The following is a 20,261-nucleotide window of genomic DNA, read 5'->3' as shown; positions in this document are numbered from 1 at the left end:
AAGGGAGCTTTGTTAACGTAAACATATTGCCGACATAATCGAGTATCAGTGAACAGTGAACCGAAAAGAATGCCTTGAGCCGAAGAAAGGCTTTCGATGGAGGAGATATCCTTGCGCTTCAGTGGATGGAAAACTTTTTACGAGTTATTCTCCTCCCGTTTTTCGGCATGCTCAATTTAAGGAGGAAATGGCGTGGGAAAACCCCAGCACCAGGCAGCAGAAAGCGTTGCGAAAATGACACTAAAAATGCAGTTGCATCCCAGCAGCTAAGCCCTAAACTCTTCTGTCGTTTTAAGCGCCGCAATTACTGCCGACAGGCTCACAAACGCACTTTGTACCATGCAGTAAAGTACATCCCATATAGTATATGTGAGTGGGGCAGTTAGTGCTGCATGTTGGTGGGTTGCCCCATTGTCCTCGTCCGCCGCAGAAGAGGAGGACTTATCCCAGTTCTCAGTTTGAGTTTCCGTTTAGGGGATTAAGTCGTGCTAAGTGGAAAACAGTTAGTTGCATTGGCCGGCGGAGATTAGAGTTTTCTCTGGAAATTGGTTGCTGAAATTTGAGGATGAAAACGAAAAGTAAAATTCCTGTAGCTTATTCATTGTCAAGTGGAATTTTTAAGATAAATGGCATATAAATATTTACTATCAATATTTAAAAATTTTAGAGAATTTAAATAAATTCTCTTAGTTAGTTTTGTATTTGTATTTTATTATTTCGTGTCATCCTAACGCTACAAGTTTGGAACTTATAAATTAATGCGCTAGTCACAGATAGGTGCAAATATTACTAAAACTAATTTTATATATAAAAGAAAAACTAACCTAAGTCGCTTTCTAATTTTAATTTAATTTACCTAATAGTGTTTTTTAGGTGTGAGAGTAGATTTGTTTTGAATTGCATAGCACTGCTTATATTCTTTATATGGCTGGGGAGCTGATTCCATGATCGAATAGCATTTATTAAAAATTGTCTCTCGGCTGTCAATGATCTAGGTCTTATGCAAGTTAGGTTGTTTGCTCTTCTAGAGGCTGTAAATTGGAGTTTTTCAAATAGATACGAAGGTTCTTTTATTGTTCAAGAAATTCTGTTTATTTACACATTGTTAAAGATAGAATTTATGTTCTTGGAAAATTGAATAAACATTAATAAATGGCATATAAATATTTACTATCAATATTAAATTTATAAGAATTTAAATAAAATTCTCTTGACTAGTTAGATAGAAATAAATTCTATAAATGCAATAAATATAAATATTTTCCGCAAAAATGTCTGCCAAGTGCAAAAGTTTTGATTGCAGAATAATTGAGGAAATTAAAATAAAATAATCATAATTAAATTGGTATGGAAACCAAAAATGGCTGATAATTCGGTGATAATGGCAAGCCACAGGAAATAATATTTTCGCAGTGGAACACGAAATGCGGGCTGTTTGATAGGTTTATCTGCAGTTTCTAAAGCATTGCTGAAATTAATTTATTTGCGGCCATCCATAGCCTGCACACGCCTGATTCTGATTGTGTCATATTTAGTAGATTTTAGTGGCAATTCAATTATGTGGTTACATGAAATTGCGCACTGGCCAGCAGGATGGCCAGAGTATCGGTTTGGAGCACTCGCATCTGGCGCTCATCGATACTTCAGACCGGCCAATAGGAGGTCCTTGGTCCTGGCGAGTTAATTAAACTTTCCGAGCCGAAGGCTTTCAATGGCCAGATGAAGATGTAATTAAGAGATAAAACGGAAACAATGAACACACACACAGACACACATTGGTTACGCCCCTTCTCAAGATGCCGCCCACCTGCAAGGCTTCAATCTCGAGCAAAAGAAAGAGGTTGGAGGTCATGCCAGGTCCTGTCCGTTGTATTCCATCCAGAGATAAGCAATCGAGCGGAAAAAAAGATATTGAATGGCCAATGAGCCATGGCCCCAGACACTCCCTCATTTTCCCCACTCCCCATTGACGGGAAAAATTGCAGATAATCAAGAAAGGCCAGGGAAAAGACCAGCTGGGAAACTGACAAAAGCGGGACTAATGAATAATAACCGTAATCATCGTTAAGATGCAGGCATATGAACATAAAAAATAAGGAAAATATATAACAATAAAATGGAAAACCTAATCGATGGCCTCGACTGTCTGGTGCTCCGTAAATATTGGAAACAAAAATTTAATTTAGACAAGATAACTTGAAATTTATTGCATATAATTTATGTGCTATGTTATGTTATTTATTGATTTTTTGATTTTTAAAGGAATTTTACCTCTCTTTATAATCCCTATCTCTTCAACAATGAAATCACTAGAACTTACATAACAAATTGTTATTTTCCGATCCATATTCTTCCTTTAAAAGGACCAAATATGACTTGAAATTTTCACAGGTTTCTGAGCCTTCTCTCAAACATTTATCACCAAATTTAATAGGTTTATTAGCCCGCACTTCTGTGACCTTTTCAGATATATATCCCCTTCATAAAGCTGACATAATGGGAATCGGAATCGCTGTCTGGCGGCGGGCATTTTAAGGGGCCAACCGAATTGCCAGCGAGGAAATGTCATAAAAATTAACGTGCCATCGTAAATATCTGGGCGTTTTGGGCTCGATTTTGGCCAGGCATATACGTTGTATGTGTGTGTATGTGATGTTATATTTAAGTGCAAATATGCGTAAAATTGCTCAAAAGACAACCCATGCACAGCAGTTACAGTTATACATTTTGGCACATTAAAAAAGGAAAAAACAAAACGAGAAAATGGCGCGGCAACTGGTTGCCAGTCCTTCGTTTTTGGCTCCCCGGGAAACCGCCTCTTTGAGTACTATTTACCCACACATATACATAGCAGCAGGGAAAACTCACCCACTCTCGCAAAAATAATTCCCCATCGAGGTGGCCGCAAGGCAAATCCCTGCAATTACTTTGTTGGCACTTTGTTTTGGCTTGCCTTTTGAAGTTCCCTATTTTTGGGGCTCCCAATTTTCCTTTTTTGTTCTTCGTTTTTTGTGGATATTCATAAGCTCGCCCTTGGCAGCGGACTATTAGAACATTTTAATGGCAACTAGAGAGTAGGGCAGAAACTAAAGAAGCCCTCATATGTTGCGTAATGTATGCAAATGTATTTATTTGACGCAAATGGGTTTGGTTGGGGGAGGAAACCTTTGGCAAAGGCAAATAAATGTTAATTTAATGTTAATATTGTTTACTTGGCCTACGCCTTCAAGGTGCAACAAAGACGGCTGTCTGCTGTCCCCATGAGGCAAACAAATGGGAAACCAAAGTCAAGCAAGTGCTTCTTAGCCTGCGGCAAGTGTAAGAATAAAAAACATACGTTTTCCTATACACATAAATGGGCCGAGAAAAAACATGCAAAATTCATTGAGCCAAATGCCAGGGAACAAGCCCAACAGCTGCGCCCCAGTGGCGGCATGGGTTAAGGATTGGTTGGGTGGTTATCCCGCCAAGGAATCTGGCAGCAGGACATGTGTAGGCGTGCGGAAATTTAATAAGAACGGGATTTTTATGTGCCACGCATACGCAAATAAGCGTTTTGCCCCTCCTCGAAACCCAAAAGGCAAAAAGCAAATGTGTATTTATGTGTTCCTATTGCGATGTTTGGCTTGCCGTAATCACGCTCCATTGGGCGTCTCTAATTTGGCATTAATACACCCTGCCTTTTGGCGACCTTTGACTTCCCCCCACTCGAGTGACCTGCGAACTAATGATTTGATTTATCTGCCGGAGAGGAGAGCGACCGCACAACTAAATTGCCCCACCTGCGTGGCATACTTTGTGGCGCCACCGTAATTGATTTGGATGGTGCGCCCAACAAATTTGGGTCAAAAATCAAATATTTCTTTATTTCGGGTTGGCTGGAGATGACATGGTGAAAACTACACTTTTCAAAAAATTCCTTTTAATTTATCATGTTTAATTAAAAAATCACAGCAGGCAGGCTTTCGACATAAAACATCGTTGATTTTCAACCTGAAATCCTCCTTATTCCTCTGTCAATCCTACCAGGGAACGTAACTGTTATAAGTTTTATTTTAAAAATCACACTTTAACAGTTATTTTCTGATTTGTAAAGTAAAACTCAAAGAATAACTGTTATTTTTTGAGTTTTATAATAAAAGTTGACAAATAACAGTTATTCGTCGTGATCAAAATAAAACTCAAACTTGATTTATGGCGATTTTGTGGGTAAACAAAATTTTAAAAAATTATAGGTATAAAATATGCGCGGTTGCCTTTTTTAACAAATTTTTAGTAAGTTATAAAAAGCACGGGTATCATGTTTTTTTTAATTATTTCATTTTTTCAAAAATGTCAAGGGAATAACTGTTATTCATAAAAATCAAAAAATAACAGTTATTTTTTGAGTTTTATTATAAAAATCAAAAAATAAAAATCATTACGGATTTGTAAACTACAATGGCTAATAAAAATTGTGGTGTATTTAAAAAAATTTTAGGACCCTTCTAAGTGCGTGATTTTTTTGTATGAAAAATTTGCAATAACAGTTATTTTCGTTCCCTGATTCCTACTATACGAATCTAGTTTTTTGTAATAATACACCCAAAAATTCTCGGTGCAAATTAAATATCAGTAAGAAAAACTCTGAAAATGTCCATGGAGCTTTGGAATTCGGAGAAAGCTAGCAGGAAGTCTAAAGACTTAAGCCTTGCGTCTATGGATGATTTGGTCAAGCAGGTATTCGATAAGTCCAAAGAGCTAAGTATGTCTATCAAAGATCAGCGTAAACTGGTGAAGAAATATATGAATGCCAAAATTGAGGGCAGCGATGAAAGTGATTCCAATTCTAATGGTGATTCCGAATCCGAGGGAGGTAGTTATTCAAGTTCCGAAGAAGATTCCAATTCTGATTCCGATAAGGAAACAGAGGAAAGCAGCGATAAATCCGAACCGGGATCCAGTGAAGATGAAAAGGGAACTCCTTTCGAAGCAACTCAAAAGCAGGGAAACCCCGAAACTAAATTCTCCAGAGTAGAACCTGAACTAACTCGGCTTGTGGAACATGTCCCTCCTTCCAAATTCTCCTCCTCACAACCGGCATCTCGCATTCAGCGTCGCATAACAATGGCCGGTGGCTTGGTAGCCTCTCCACTTCGCAATTCCGCACCCTCCATTAAAGTTCCCAAGTCAGCAGAGGCCAAATCCTTTCCCATATCAAACAAAGTGAAAGTCACGCCACGTCTGGAAAAGCAAGAACCCTCGAGGAAACCCAGTATCAATTGCTTGGTAAAGCCGAAAGATAGTAGTTTCTCAGAAGGAAAGAACAATCCCATAATTAGGCTTCCTGATCCTAGGAGTTAATTATTTTTTAAATCTTAGTAAAAAGATTGTTTAATTTATGTACAATTATTTGTAATTTATGGAACCCAAACTAAATTAACAAACCCCTAATCGAAATAACCATTTAGTGGCAACCAAAATACCATTTTATACAACACTTATTTCCGCCAATTTAAATTAATAAACAACGTTTAAAGTAGGTCATATTTAATTTGACATTTTTGGGGGTCCTGCGTTGAACAACTTTAATTGGTCTCTTGGGGGCCTGTCAGGTGAAAACTTTTTGGGTGTCAAATATTTGACCTAAGTTTGCGATAAAATTGGACAATTTTGTCAGGCAAATGCTTTTGGGAAAGTTTGCGGAATAATTTCCAGTTGTTTTTTGGCGGCCTTTCCCATCTTCGTTGTGCGGCCATAATTTATGCAAAAAATCTAATGAATTTTTCATGCACAACAGCAAGACAACAACAACTTTGCGGAAATTAATGAAAATTCATGAGCGAATCCTGTTTTCCGGGGGCCCTCCCTTCGATTTTCCGCCCCTGGCCGCCATTAATGAGCGCAAATTAAAAGCTGCCTAAACATTAATGAAAACCAAAGAGGCGAGAAAGAACAAGAAATGGGAAATGAGAAACAAGAAACAAGAGGAAAATAAAGGGCACGTGACGTCGGCCGGGAAATGGTGAAAAATGGGCGCCCGAGTAATAAGCAATCAAGATTTGTGTGTATTCTTTTATGGCAAATTGGAAAAGTAATTGCACATTAAATCCATTGAAGCGCAAAGTGACGACAATGAGTACAACTTATTTGCATTTAATTAAATCAATTTGAACGCATCGTAAATCGACCACGCCCACGGGCGTTGAGTTCAATTTGTTTTATTCTATTCTATTTCATTTTGTGTTCCCTTGAAGCCAATTGCATGGGATTGAAACCAGCTAGCCTGGCATAAATCCATGCGAAATGAGGGGGCGGTGCCTTTTGGGCTCTCAGAATGCATTTGCTGACTTGCAACTGAGCAGTGAGCCGCAGGATGGGAATCACAGGATGCCTAGCAACCTGCAACCGGCTTTACCTGTACGCCCCAGGCCAGCAATCAGTCATCATATTTGAAATTTGGATGTCGCTTTGGATTTCGATTTCGGTTTCGGTTCAGATCCAAATGCGTAGTCGATTGTGGTACGGCTACCTTCCAATTTAAGTTTGGCAAGGGAAGAATGCAGGTGGGTCACTTTGGAAACGGAATTTCTAATAAATCGCACACAAGGTGCAGGTAAAACCAGGTACATACGAAAAGGCAATGGTCGTATTCAAAGGACTCCTTGAATGAAATGCAAAATTGATGTGCAGTCCTTACTCTGTGTTATTTTGCAGCGCAATAGGAAAGCAAATAATGCTACTCACATCTGGTTTTTCTTTTTCGAATTGAAACCTTATACGCAGTTCATACATCACCTTTTTCGAGAGTAATTTGAACCTGGCACACGCTGCAGATGACCAGGCAGAGTCATGCTAATGAGACAAGCGAGTTCGTTAGGAATTTCATTGGAAATTTGTCATCCACACAGCAGGCCGGATAATGAATGAGAAAAGCAGATGTGTTTGTGTGCTCTGTGGCTGAAACTTAAAGATAAGTTTCTGATTCACAAAAGTCTCGAGGAAGCGGAGATTGAAAATGCTGAGGAAAGAAAATGCAATAAAAGTTCAAGCTTAGTATTTATTATCCTTTAAGTTTTTATTGCATAACTTGAGGCGTCTTTAAAAGATTTAATGAAATATCATATTTAATCTTAATCTTTTTATAAAACAAGGTTTCCATTTCAAAAGTGCACTTCAATGGAGAACACAAGTAGATAAAAATACAAACAAGTATTTCAGTCCCTAAATTTCATGCATGAGCAGTAAACTTTCATGGCATACTTTTTGGCGTCATCGAAAATTGCTCTCTAGTCCTGTCAATGTTTTCTTGGTTTATATTTCATATGCCTTTCAGAGTCCTTCAGATCTTGCTTATCTGATAAACAAGCAATTTTTGGACAGGTACTTGACACATATTTGAACAGTGCTGACATCCAGCAGTCTCTTTTGCTGTTTGCTGGATGAACCGTAAACAAATAAACATTTTCGTTGCCTTACAAAATACATAACTCGAGCTCCCCCTTTCCCCTTCGAACACTTTATTTTATTCTGTCTACTGCTTTTTTTGGCTTGGTCAAAAGTGGCACTCAATTTATTAGTCCTAGGCTGACGAAGGAGGCGAAGTCAAAGTGGCTGCCATAAAAACTTTATATTTATGCTAGAGTGGACCAAAAAAAAAGAACAGAGCACGCCTAATTGCGTGCCAAATTTGTTTGGGTCACTGGCGTCGGTTGTCCGGAAGGGGCCAAAAATATTTGTTTAGAAATGTGGCTAGATAAATCAACGAACCACCCGCACCCGAGAAAAGCCAGAGAACCCAGAGACAGTTGGCATACCAGAGGGAAATCCCCATTCCACCCGATTTCCATAGCCCCCAGCCAGCAAGGACGTCAAACGTGTTTAAAATTTATGAATAAAATGAGTTCGCATAAATCAAGGAGCCGGCGGCGTCGGAGAGAAAATGAAAAACGGCTCAGTGGCAGCAACATGTTGGAGGAGCTGGCACAGAAAACAAAAATCTACTTAAAATCTTCTAAAATCTGCTTACTCATTCCAGAGAAATAAGCATCAAAAGTGACTTAAACTAAGCTAAGTATATACTAGGTTTTAATTTTTTTAAAAATAGGTCGGACCATTGAATTTAAATACTGAAAATAAGACATAGATTTTCTATAGACCAAAATAAATATTGTTTTTATTTTAACCACAATAACATGTGAAGTTTTACCAATAAAAAATATTTTCTAGCCTCAAAATTCCAGAAGTACATTTAAAATTCCATTTATTAAGTTCTTATGAGATACAAACAATATTCATATTTTTTGCTGCTGTGTGAAAAGCCTTTTGAGCTTCTGAGTTACTAGTTTCGTGGCAAAGAGAGAAAAGCACTTAATTTTTTCCGTCTGTGTGGCTTGTCCTGGGCTGCCATAAGGAATGCCCCACTCAAAGGAATGTGGCTGCAGGACCCCGAGCTGCTGTGAAATGCCGCCGCTTATTTACACTTAATAAAGCTCCAAAGCAGCGACAACTTTTGCAGCTGCAACTAAGCCGTGGAAAAAGCAAGGAAAAACACAGAGGAAAAGCCGTGAAAAGAGGCAATGCATCCTCGGTGCTTTTTATTTGTTTGTTATTCTGTTTGCCTGGCGCATGTGTGCGATGGCATTAAACGCTTAGCAAGTCAAGTAGGCAGGAGCAGGAGCAGTAGAAGCAGGACTTTAATGCGAAAACAGGTCCTGGGTGTCTCATATGTATGCATGTGTACTTGTTATGCTGCCCTTTAACGAGCTGTGCATCATGTTTGCTTTGCCATTGGCCCTGCTATCCCCTCGTCCCCTCTTACCAGCTACAACAAAAAAGCAGGAAAGTCCTTTGCCTTGTCGTTGTCATGATTAATGTCCTTTGTTATTATTTATTTTCTTTGTGCCTTCGCCTCCCTGACAGTTGTTCGCCTCGGTCGCCCCAGCATTGACACGTACTGTCAACGCAAAATATTAAGTATTGTGGCCCGCGGGGCGACTTTAACGCATCTTTTCATCCGGCTGAAAGGGAAAATGGGAGGCCCTGTTTTCGTGTTTTCATGGTTTCATGTTTTACAACATCCGGCTTGCTCTGGTAATTGAGTTTTAAGCACCCGTTAGCCGTTGGTAAATTTGTGATATATGCAACTGGTTTTTCGGACAAGAATTAATCCTTCAGTTTAACCAGAATATTAAATGTAGAAATATGTTGCCTTGTAATTATATTATTTTTATTAATTTTGGTTAAATGGCTTTCATTTCTATATTAACCATATACTTAAAAGTTCCATAAATTCATCTCTTTATAAAGAATGATTTTGTGTTTTGAAATTTTAAGAATTTGTCATTTTTTAATAAATATGTATTCGCTATAGGATCCTAAGGTCTTTTTTACCTTTTAAATACAAATTCATCAAAGTTATCCATTATAAAGCATTTTTTAATTTTCCATACGCAATTAAATTCTTATATTTGTGAAACCTACAGACTTTTCACCCTTTGATTCTTTTGTATTACCCAAAGTGCCATAAAATCCAACTAGACCGATTTTTGAGTGCCCCCTGAAATGTGTGTTGGCACATTTTTTATGGAGCGTTGTCGCTTTGGCTGCTTGGGGTAAATGTCGCACGTAATCAGAGTGCGGACATTCGTTATTGTCATTAAAGATGTCGCCTGAGCTCTCAGCACTCGCCTCCGCACATTACACATACCACACGTTGGTCGTGCCAACACACGTGCCGTGTGTGAGTTTGTGTGTTTGTGCCTGCGTCGTGGCCAGATGACAGGAGAAAAAATGTCGTTATGAAATGAAAATCTTTCTTTCCTTTTCTTTTTTATACCCGTTACTCGTAGAGTAAAAGGGTATACTAGATTCGTGCAAAAGTATGTAACAGCTAGAAGGAAGCGTTTCCGACCCCATAAAGTATATATATTCTTGATCAGGGTCACTAGCCGAGTCGATCTAGCCATGTCCGTCTGTCCGTCTGTCCGTCTGTCCGTCTGTCCGTCTGTCCGTCTGTCCGTCTGTCCGTCTGTCTGTCCGTCTGTCTGTCTGTATGAACGCTGAGATCTCGGAAACTACAAAAGCTAGAAGGTTGAGATTTCCCACACATATTCTTTGGCTTCCTACGCAGCGCAAGTTTATTTTAGCCGAGCGCCACGCCCCCTCTAACGCCCACAATCGCCCATTAACGATTTTAAAATGGGTCCTGCGCCCACATCCTTAAAGATTTCCGATAAGTATAAATGCAATTTTGTTGTGTATATTTATACCTATCGAAATGTAGAAGACATTTTTCAAATCGGACCATTCATTAAAAAGTTATACGCAATCAAAAAAAATATATCTATCTCCCTCGCACTCCCTTTAGCTGAGTTACGATTATTAGTCGGGACACAAAGCTGAGTGACGGGTATTAGATAGTCGGGACACCAACCCGACTATAGCGTTCTCTCTTGTTTTTAAATGCCTTGACCCAAAAGCAAACAGCACAGGAAACCTGGGGGAGCGCAGGGGAGTCTCATAAGTAAACAGCCCTGGCCAGGCGGAAAATTCCGAAGGAGCTTCCTCTTAACTATGTGCGGTGTGCCGGTGGACATCAATCAAAATGTGGGGAGAGCGGAGGTTGGGCTTCCTGTTCAGGCGGCGGCTGCCACGGCAACCACAACAATATGTGCGGGAATGGGAATGCGCTTGGAATTTTCAATTTCGCCTTGGGGCGGCAAATTTATTAAATTGTTGCGTCTTCAGTGTTTGCCCAGCCACAGCCTCAGCCTCGGTTGGCCTCGGGCATAATTTAGGATGGCTGTCCAAGATTTCCCTACTGGGAGCCGGCAATCAAGTTGCCAACTTATCAATCAATTCAGGAGGACCACAAAAGGATGAAGGTCCCCTCGCCCATTCGTCATCACAGATTTTGATTTGTTGATTGGCAATCCCGACGATGAATGCATTTCCTCCTTGCGGTCGATTCCTGCACCGAGGTCTTCACTTTTCATTCCCCTGCGTAGCGAATCGAACGGGCCATAAATAATAGTTGCATCGCCGTGACGTACAGATAGTTTCTGTCCGACGAGGATTTTGTTGGCGTAAAAGCTTTTAGCCTTTGCCGTTCGCAGGAGGATGCCTCTTATTTTTATTGCCACACTCGATGGCCAGCGAGCATTTGCATGGCTCAGCGATGGCGTTAAAATGGCCTATGAATGCGGCACGGCGCTACGTGCCACATTGCGTATACGCCGTGTGGCCTTATCAGTGAATGGGAAAAGAAAAAAAAGGGAAAAAAAATACAAGGGCCGGGAAAATGAGAAAAACAATGCAGCCCAGCTTACCTGAACATCGATGGCCATGAGCTGGCATATTTATGAGGCGCGTCTGCGGACCTCTGATCCCTTGGGTTGATTGGTCTCTTCAAGTCTTTCATTGCATTGGGGAAATGCCATCGCAATTAGACCGCTCAATTGCCATTGACCATCTCATTTAATTAGTTTCTATTTTCGCGCCAAGGCTTTTAATATCGCTCTGCCGTCTGCGGCATTCGGGTCACGTCTCTGTTGGCCTATTGATAAATAGACAGACGGCCAGTGTCGCCACATTTATTGACTGTTTTCCCAACGGCCCGGGAATTTCGCAGCAACAAGGAGACAATGTGAGCGTTTACGGTCCTTGGTCCTGGATCCTTGGTCCCTGCTCCTCGGGATGTGGAGAGTGCACTTCAATCTGTCGACTCGACAATGCTGAAAGGGCAGAAAGAATAGAAAGGACTTCGCCACTCCATATGGCCAAACAATGTAGCCACTCGACTAACTACACAGAGAATAAAAATCAAGTTTATCGCACTTAAGCGAAGAGTCATTAAGAATTTAATAGTCAACTTGGATGGCAGGTACTTAAGTGAAAAATGACAGAGCTTTTCTTGCAGCTCTTTTGGCTCTTAAATTTTTTAATAGTTTTTTTTGTATATTTATAGTGATGAGGTGAGATAGTAATTTTCTATTTACATTTATCACAGCGTTTTAAAATCTCTTCTAAAGGTGTCTAAAAGTATGCAGTACAAAAGAGCGTTGGACTTCCAAACTTGAAATATTTTGTTGCATACTTTAAAGCACCTTATAATTTAACTTTTATTTGTTTTTATGATTTGAAATAATTTTCTGACTGTTGTTGAATGAATTTGTCCAAACAGTTGGCAATTTCCTCTGCTACTTTTTCCAGCTGTCTGATGAATTCATCAGCGAATCTTTCCCCCTCCTCGGGCAAACTCTTTTTGTGCGGAGCTACTTAATTTCTGGTCATTCATGGGTCCCTCTTATCAACAAGGGACCGGGACTCTCTTCGTCCGTCGAGATTAATATTCGCTGCCCTTTTTGCCCCGGCTGCAATTATTCAGCAATTAAAAACAAAAACAGCCAGAAATGCGGCATTTGTGGGGGGAGGTTGCGGCAGCTAAATGAAATTACTTTGGCTTAATTAATGGCCAACGAATGTCGAAGCGTCGTCGTCGTCGGCTGTCACAGCCCAAAAGTTAAAGCCAGGCAAAGACCACGAAAACTGTTGACAACAAAGTTCCAAAGTGACGCCATTTTGGGGCGTGGGTTTTCAGGGTTTTCTGGGTTTTCCGCCCAGGCTGAACGAACAGGACGTGCGTTACACATGATGCTAGCTAAGTCCCCAGGAAAAAGTCAGCAGTAGAAGGAGGCAAATTTTTCACTGGCAAATTCCCGATGCGATGCGGGCGTTCTTGTTGACGTCACACACGGAAAAGAGAAGAGACACGCTAACAGACATTTGACTAACGGCCAAAAGGGGATATATTCGGGCCAGGAATTTGTAGTTGTCTTCGCCTGTCGTCGTCGCTAAAGTGTGCGTGTGTGTGTTAGCCATGATGTCGCACATGCTCATAAAAAGCGTTTATTTAGCCAAGAGTCAAGCAAGCGACACATGACACCAGCAGCACAGGATGGTGAATGGTGGGAGGTTGGTGTTTTTCGGGGGCTCTTTTGGGATGCTGGGGGGTGCTCAGCGACGTAATGCTGATTTGGCTCTTACCACATCATTATGTCTCAACTGAAAGACTGCTCTGCTCTGCTTTCCACTTACCCGCTCATAATGGCGTCGCTTAAACAACTCTTTCATGTACTATATACTCTGCCATACTAACCAAATACTTTCCCTTTTTTCTTTCTTCTTTTTTTCTCGTTTTCTTACAGGCTGCCAGTTTGTTAGGACGCTATGCATACCGCACTCCGAGGTCTGCTACGATGGTGAGTAGGCGATAAGACGGTCGACACCCAGTTAAGACGGACTTAAGACCCAGATTGTGGTTATCAGTGGGAACAAAGGGACGCCCGGTTCGTGGAAATTGAATTTAGCCACCAGGAGAAGGGATTAGCAGGATAGTTTCACGGGAAGAGGAGCTTAAATGTTACCACTAATTCGGTGGCATTAAATATGCTAAATGACAGTGAATATTTCATTCGAAAAAGAGAAGCTTTAATAGACATTTAAAGGAGAAAGTTTTTGGAGCACATTAAGAATGCAAATGTGTTGACAAAAAAGTGAGGAAAATGAATTTTAATATTCAGCTTCAACAAGTTGCTAATTAATTATGGGAAACCATTTAGTATTCAAATAAATTCAGTGAAATCTTTCTATAAGCTTAAACAATATAAAAGTTTAATCATAAAACCCCAAAACGTTCCACTTTGAAACTTTAACAGCAATTAGTGTTTTCAGAGGAAATAGAAATATTAGCTAAAATTAATCAAGCGAAGGTAAAACTAATTATGGAAACACAAACTTTTTGAAGCAAAATAAATGAGGATAAAGTTGTTTCGGAGAGGAAACAGTAAAAGGATTTCTAAATTCACTGGAAATTTATAGATTTCTGTGCAATAACCTAATGTATGGACTTTTATTTTATTTTTTATTTACCCTAAAATAAAAACTATAAGGCACTGACTTAAATCGCCTTAAGCACTCTAAGCCCCAAATACAATAAAGGCTCTCACTGTCGATTTCCGCTGCCATTAGCCACAAAGTAGTGTTTGCCGAAATGCATCCTTGTGGGTCAAAGGCCAAGGAGTTGCAGGGAAACTCTGAACTCTGGCCCCGGGCATATTATTCGTATTTGCAGAGCTCTCGAATGCCGGGTCAGAGTTCGCACAAAACGACACCAAAACAAAGTGTGAGAAAACTATGGGGCTTCCATAGGGGGAGGGGGGATGTGAGGGGTGCCGACTGGCAGTGCATTATCGAGAACACACTCAATTACTTATGTAAGCACAGCGCGGAGGGCTAGAGAACAATTGGAAAAGCAGCTGCAGCAGGAAAACGCTGCGAAAAAATGGCGAAAATTGCAGAGAAAATGGTTGACCTCAAAAGGGAGGCGGGAGGCGGCGGTACTTGGAGCGGGGGGCGTGGCCCACACATGTACGATCTGCAGTCGCAGTTGCAGTTTCAGTCGTCCGCATGAGAAGCATTTACATTATGCAAATTACGCCCGAGACAAGCCGCAAGGATATGCATTTAAATGGTCGTAAATCACAATGAAAACAAAAGGTGCTGATGGCGGGAGACCGGGGAACGGGGACATTATACGAACCATTGTAAGACGAGGTCTATTAATGCAGTTACATGCCCTATTAATATCGGGGACTGATGATGACAACAGTAGTGCTGAATGTAAATACCATTGAATTTTTGGCGAGTGTAATTATAGAAGTGCAGGATATGCAGATGGGGTAAATTGACTCTTACGATCCTCAGATAAATTATTCAAAAAGTTCAGCAACATTAAGGAAGGTTTGGGTATACAACTTAAGTAAATAATTTTTATTATGCGTGATTTTAATTATTAAAAGAAAATAAATGAAGAAAAGTGCCTATAAAATCCCTCGGCGGGAACTTCAGCTGGCGAAAAAGTTCTTAAAACAACATGAAAACTGAAGAACAGAATATATTAAACTTTTTGGTGGGATATAAAAGTTTCCGCTGGCTTAAGATAAATACAAGAAGAGGAAACTTAAAATTCAAGAACCAATTCCTTGACTATACTAACCCAGTTTTGTGCTTAAATTTCAGACAACATATTCGGCAAGTGCATTCCCACCACCGGTGTCGACGTTGAGGACATTGAGAAGTAATTACCCTGATTTAAATTGCATTTCCAGGTATTAATTAACGTTGTTTCCCCCTCCCTTAAAGGACACCTCTCACTGAGGAGCAGTCCCGTGTGCTGGCTACCATGCTGGAGGAGCTCCAGGGCGCCGGCCTAGGATGGGACCATCCGTACGTCCAATGTCGCATCCAGGGCTCCCTCTTCTCGCTGCAACGACAACAGCAGCTTCCTCCGAATCTCTGCGCGAACCTGGCGCCGGCTCCTCCGGAGTTCGGGGATCCGGCCAGTGCCATGGCCTATGTGCGCTTCACGCCGCCGGAACCGGAAACCGAAATCGATTACTACGAGCAGCCAGCGCAGTTCTATCCGCCGTTGAGAAAGAAGCAGGTGCGAGAGAACCAGGAGGATGAGGATATGTACCTCAACCGGATGCTGCAGGATCGCCGGCGGCTGAGGCACGATCCCTCGGAGCTGGAGCACTTCGGCAAGGTGGACGGCCATGGACATCGGCAGGTGGGTCAGGTGGACGAACCGAGCATCATGGACGCCTTCCTGGACACCGAGCGGCAGAGGACGGAGCGCGAGCAGCAGATGGCGGCGGCTGAGCAAGATGCCCATCGGCGGGCGGAGCAGAATCGCATGGAACTGTATCAGATTCTGGCAGCCTCCGAGCCTGATCCTCAGCCCTTCCAGAGGAAGCCGGCCGCCCAGCCGAATGCCATGGATCAACTGGAGGCGATTGTGGAGCAGCAGCAGCAAAGGGAACTGAAGGAGCAGCAGCAGCAGGAGCAGGTCAAGGCACCGGTCTACGTGCCGCCGGAGGAGGTGAACGAATCGAGTGAGCTCTACTTCCCGGACAACTTCGCCCCCTTCAAGAGAGCTAGGGGTCGCTCCAGGGGGGGATTGGCCGAGGAGGTGGAGATGGAGTCGGCGGATGAGCCACAACCCAAGCGTTCCTTCTTCCGCGAGCTGGCCAGCGAACAGGGATTGGTGCAGGAGCCGCCTCTGAATTTTAGACAAGCGGAAACCGAACTAGAAACCAATCCCGAAATGGCCAAACGACGTCCTGCGGCTTTTAAGCAGCTGGATCCCTACGATGCCGACCTGCAGCAACAGGAACTGGCCTTCGAGTCCGGTTTGTTGCGCAACTCACTGACGCCGCTCGAGGAGGAGGCCATGCTGGCCTCCAATAGCTTTCCCCGACAGTCGAAGAGCCAGCGCGTTTACACCGAGGGTGGGCTGCTCCTGATGCCCCAGGACGAACAGGATGCCATGCAGGCCGATGAGCCGGATGTGAGTGTGAAGCAATCCCTGTTGGCCAACATGTTGGGATTCGCACGGCACGAGCGTCTGGATGTGAAGAAGCCGGGACCGCTGCTAGGACCTCCGTCCTTGGGCTCCTCCGCCGAGGAGCTCGGCAATCAGCTGGGAACGGAAAAGGCTCGCAAACTGGACACCAATGGCAACAAGGAGGTCCTGCCCGCCCACATCAAGGGCAATGCTCCCGAGGACGAGGAGGCGCACAAGAAGAAGAAGGTCATGAAGCAGCAGCACTCGGCCGAGGATCATGCGCCGCACACCGTTGACACTGAATACGTGCATGTGTTCGTCAAGAACCCGTGAGTACTAAAATATTAGTCATCAATTTCCCTGCACTCAGAAAAACTAAATTACATAAAAATTGAACAAAATTATGAGGATAAAAATGATGACCTTATTACAAAAATTTTATTTTCTTATAGATACATTTCAATTTAAAACTAGTGCTGTCGGCATATCAATATATAAATGTAAAATAGTATAATATAACAATATAACAAGAGAGAACGCTATAGTCGGGTGCCCCGACTATCAGATACCCGTTACTCAGCTAAAGGGAGTGCGAAGGAGATGGAGAAAAACTTTGATCCGCCGTAACTTTTTAACGAATGGTCCGATTTAAAAAATTTTTTCTACATTTCGATAGGTATTGATAAACACAATAAAACTGCATTTTTACTTTTCCAAAATATTGAAATTTTTAAAATCGTATATAAGCGATTGTGGGCGTTAGAGGGGGCGTGGCACCCTTTTGAAACAAACTTGCGCTGCGTAGGAACTCCTAGAATCTGCATGCAAAATGTCAATCTTCTAGCTTTTATAGTTTCCGAGATCTCAGCGTTCATACAGACAGACAGACGGACAGACAGACGGACAGACGGACAGACGGACAGACGGACAGACGGACATGGCTAGATCGACTCGGCTAGTGATCCCGATCAAGAATATATATAGTTTATAGGGTCGGAAACGCTTCCTTCTACCTGTTACATACTTTTGCACGAATCTAATATACCCTTTTACTCTACGAGTAACGGGTATAATTATTTTTAAATCTAACTTGAATTAGTAATTTATGCTGATGAGTTCCCTCAAAAATATTCTAAAACTTAATGAACTATTACCCTAAATGTAAAAATATATAGACATCATTTTGTTCTTTTTATGTAATCTATACCTGAAATGAAATTTAGGTAGATTAAGAATAACTTTCGAACTAATACATTATTTTCTGCGTGATATTCTGGACGAAAGTTACATAAATCCCACCTGGTACCTTTTATGTACCTTAAATAAATTAATTTTCTGAGTGTATTAAATACCATTTTATTTAATTGAATCCTTTTTGTTCCGCAGAATCGACAGTTGGAACGATGGGCAGCGCATCATGAAGGAGCTGGAGCAAATACTACACATGCAGGGATACTTTTCTTATTTAACGTGGGTCTTTTGAATGCTTTCTTCCTGAAATATGACCCTAACTTTTGCCCCTATCTGCTACCCCTACCCATTCAGCGTTCAACAACACGAAGTCAGCTTCCGGGTGAACTCAAACAACCCCGAGCGCAAGACGGCCGGCGATGTGGCGCGGACTATCAACGAGAACCGCGGCGTGAAGAACAACATCCAGCGACGCGTCGGGTTCTATGTGCTGCACGCCGGCGTGGGTGATGTGGTCAAGGATCTGCAGGACCCCGGTGTCTCCTCCTCGCGCATCGAACTGGCCGAGCAGGGACCGGATGTCACCCACATCATGGCCTACATGTTCGCCGGCGCCGGAGCGGCCGCGGTGATCGTGATCTTCGTCACCCTGATCCTGATCAAGCGGCACGATCGCAAGCGGGACAAGCTGGGCGGTCTGCAGTCGGGCATTGCGGGTGCGGAGACCTGCAGCAAGGACTACCAGGAGCTGTGCCGCGCTAGGATGGCGGGTAAGACCGGCAATGGTGGCAATTCGGCCGGCGGAACCGCCGGCGGTGGGTCAAACGAACCGGCGACCAGCGGACGGATTACATCGCTGAGCAAGGAGAACGAGGGTCGTCCGCCATCCTCGCGATCGAGCACCTCGTCCTGGAGCGAGGAGCCAGCAATGACGAACATGGACATCTCTACCGGGCACATGGTGCTGGTGAGTCATTAAAATAGAATCTACTCATTATCTGCACTCGAAAAAACAAATGTTCCCTGAATTTATAAATTTTCTAAATAATAACTAATGAAAAAATGTGTATTCTAATGGAAACTTTATGCTTAAATCCTAATCTTTGAAGAAAACAACATTCTAACTTTTACTACAATTAAAATGAAGCCAAGATCATTATGAAATCTAAACCAAAAAAAAAATACCCATAGAAACGAAACTATTGTGACATAAATTCTTCACTATTGAGTGTCAAAATTGCATCAATAAGATGAGTATTAAATTAATTCTTTCAAAAGTATTTAATTGAACATTTCGGAATAGAAATAAAACTACAAAATATTAAGTTTATAATATTTCATATTAAATGAATACTACTGAGTATAAAATTTGTATTATTAAGTATTAGGTCAATACCACTTTTTTAATAGAACGCTTAGAGACTTAATACTTTTGATATTTTTGGTTGGATCAAGACAATATCTTCTACATTTTACAAGCACCAATATCACCATTGATTCTAGTTATATTGCTTTACCAATCCTACTGATTTAATGGAATTAATGGTTTATATCCATTTTAGTCCTATATGGAGGATCACTTGCGCAACAAGGGACGTTTGCAGCGGGAGTGGGAGGCCCTGTGCCGCTATGAGGCCGAGCCCAGTGCTCGGGAGGCCGCCTCCCAGCCGCAATGTGCGGGCCTGAACAGACCCGGAGCTCCCTTGCCCTATGACCACTCGCGCGTAGTGCTGAACCACCTGGCCAACGCCGAGGGACTCGACTATGTAAATGCATCAACGATTGTAAGTTTGCATTTTAAATTAATAATATAATATCATTTAACTTACCTATAATGCCTAATTCCACAGACCGATCATGATCCACGTGCCCCCGCCTATGTGGCCGCCCAGGGTCCGTTGCCCTCGACCTTGGCCCACTTTTGGCAGATGATCTGGGAGCAGGGGGCCGTCGTCATCGTGGCCCTCTGCCGCCTGCAGGAGAACGGGGAGGTGTCCTGTGCGCGCTATTGGCCGGAAGAAGGTGCCGAGGTCTATCACATCTATGAGGTAAAGTGATCAGGATATAGAAATATATCATTCAACTTATTAAACACTTATTTGCTATACAGGTTCACCTTGTTAGTGAACACATTTGGTGTGACGATTACCTCGTACGTTCTTTCTACCTGAAGAATTTGCGCACTAGCGAAACCAGAACGGTCACCCAGTTCCACTTCCTCTCCTGGCCCCTCATGGGTGTTCCTGTCCAGGCAAAGGCTCTGCTGGACTTCAGAAGGTAAGTGAATATGTTTTGAAATAAATTATGCTTATTAAGTTCATTTGTCCACAATTATTAGGGCTTTTTATAAATATTTACAGTGTATAAGTGTAATACAGTGATACAGTGTATCACTACAATCTCATTAAGTATGTTTTATTATTTTATTATATGAAGGGTTTTACTGTTCCCAAAATAGTTTCTTAAAAATGTACAATTTTATTAAATAATATAGTCACAAAATATACAGTTTTTTGTGCTATTTAAATATAAATGCCTATTGAAAATCAAACTATTTAGCTTTAAAATATTTTTGCATCATGTTTAGTAATTTTTATGATAGAATCTTCTTAAATTTAAAGTTATATTGATAAAGACGCTTATTGATCTTAATATTCGTTCCTAAAAATCCCCCATTTTATCT

The 20,261-nt window shown here is 41.8% G+C and overlaps 2 protein-coding genes across 3 annotated transcripts in view; both read left to right on the top strand.

Moving 5' to 3' along the window:
• The window catches only part of IA-2 (tyrosine phosphatase IA-2), a 45,264-nt gene that overhangs the window by 20,128 nt on the left and 4,875 nt on the right, over positions 1 to 20,261 (top strand). For both annotated transcript variants that reach the window (XM_070211399.1, XM_017142233.3), the window contains exons 3-10: positions 13,188 to 13,241; positions 15,061 to 15,118; positions 15,184 to 16,716; positions 17,774 to 17,857; positions 17,933 to 18,545; positions 19,141 to 19,362; positions 19,429 to 19,626; positions 19,689 to 19,855. In XM_070211399.1, coding sequence (XP_070067500.1) covers positions 13,188 to 13,241; positions 15,061 to 15,118; positions 15,184 to 16,716; positions 17,774 to 17,857; positions 17,933 to 18,545; positions 19,141 to 19,362; positions 19,429 to 19,626; positions 19,689 to 19,855 — 2,929 coding nt within the window. The remainder of the gene's footprint in view (positions 1 to 13,187; positions 13,242 to 15,060; positions 15,119 to 15,183; positions 16,717 to 17,773; positions 17,858 to 17,932; positions 18,546 to 19,140; positions 19,363 to 19,428; positions 19,627 to 19,688; positions 19,856 to 20,261) is intronic.
• Positions 4,633 to 5,343, top strand: LOC108057803 (bifunctional lysine-specific demethylase and histidyl-hydroxylase NO66). The gene has a single exon (XM_017142236.2). The coding sequence runs from the start codon at positions 4,633 to 4,635 to the stop codon at positions 5,341 to 5,343; it is 711 nt and encodes a 236-aa protein (XP_016997725.2).

The sequence above is a fragment of the Drosophila takahashii genome, chromosome 2L (genome assembly GCF_030179915.1).
Source record: "Drosophila takahashii strain IR98-3 E-12201 chromosome 2L, DtakHiC1v2, whole genome shotgun sequence".
Taxonomy (NCBI): domain Eukaryota; kingdom Metazoa; phylum Arthropoda; class Insecta; order Diptera; family Drosophilidae; genus Drosophila; species Drosophila takahashii.
The sequence above is the reverse complement of the archived record's forward strand: the minus strand, read 5'-3'. Positions and strand labels throughout refer to the sequence as shown.

Excerpts from the sequence above, each read along its gene's own strand:
- LOC108057803 (XM_017142236.2), top strand. The coding sequence starts at position 4,633 with ATGTCCATGGAGCTTTGGAATTCGGAGAAAGCTAGCAGGAAGTCTAAA.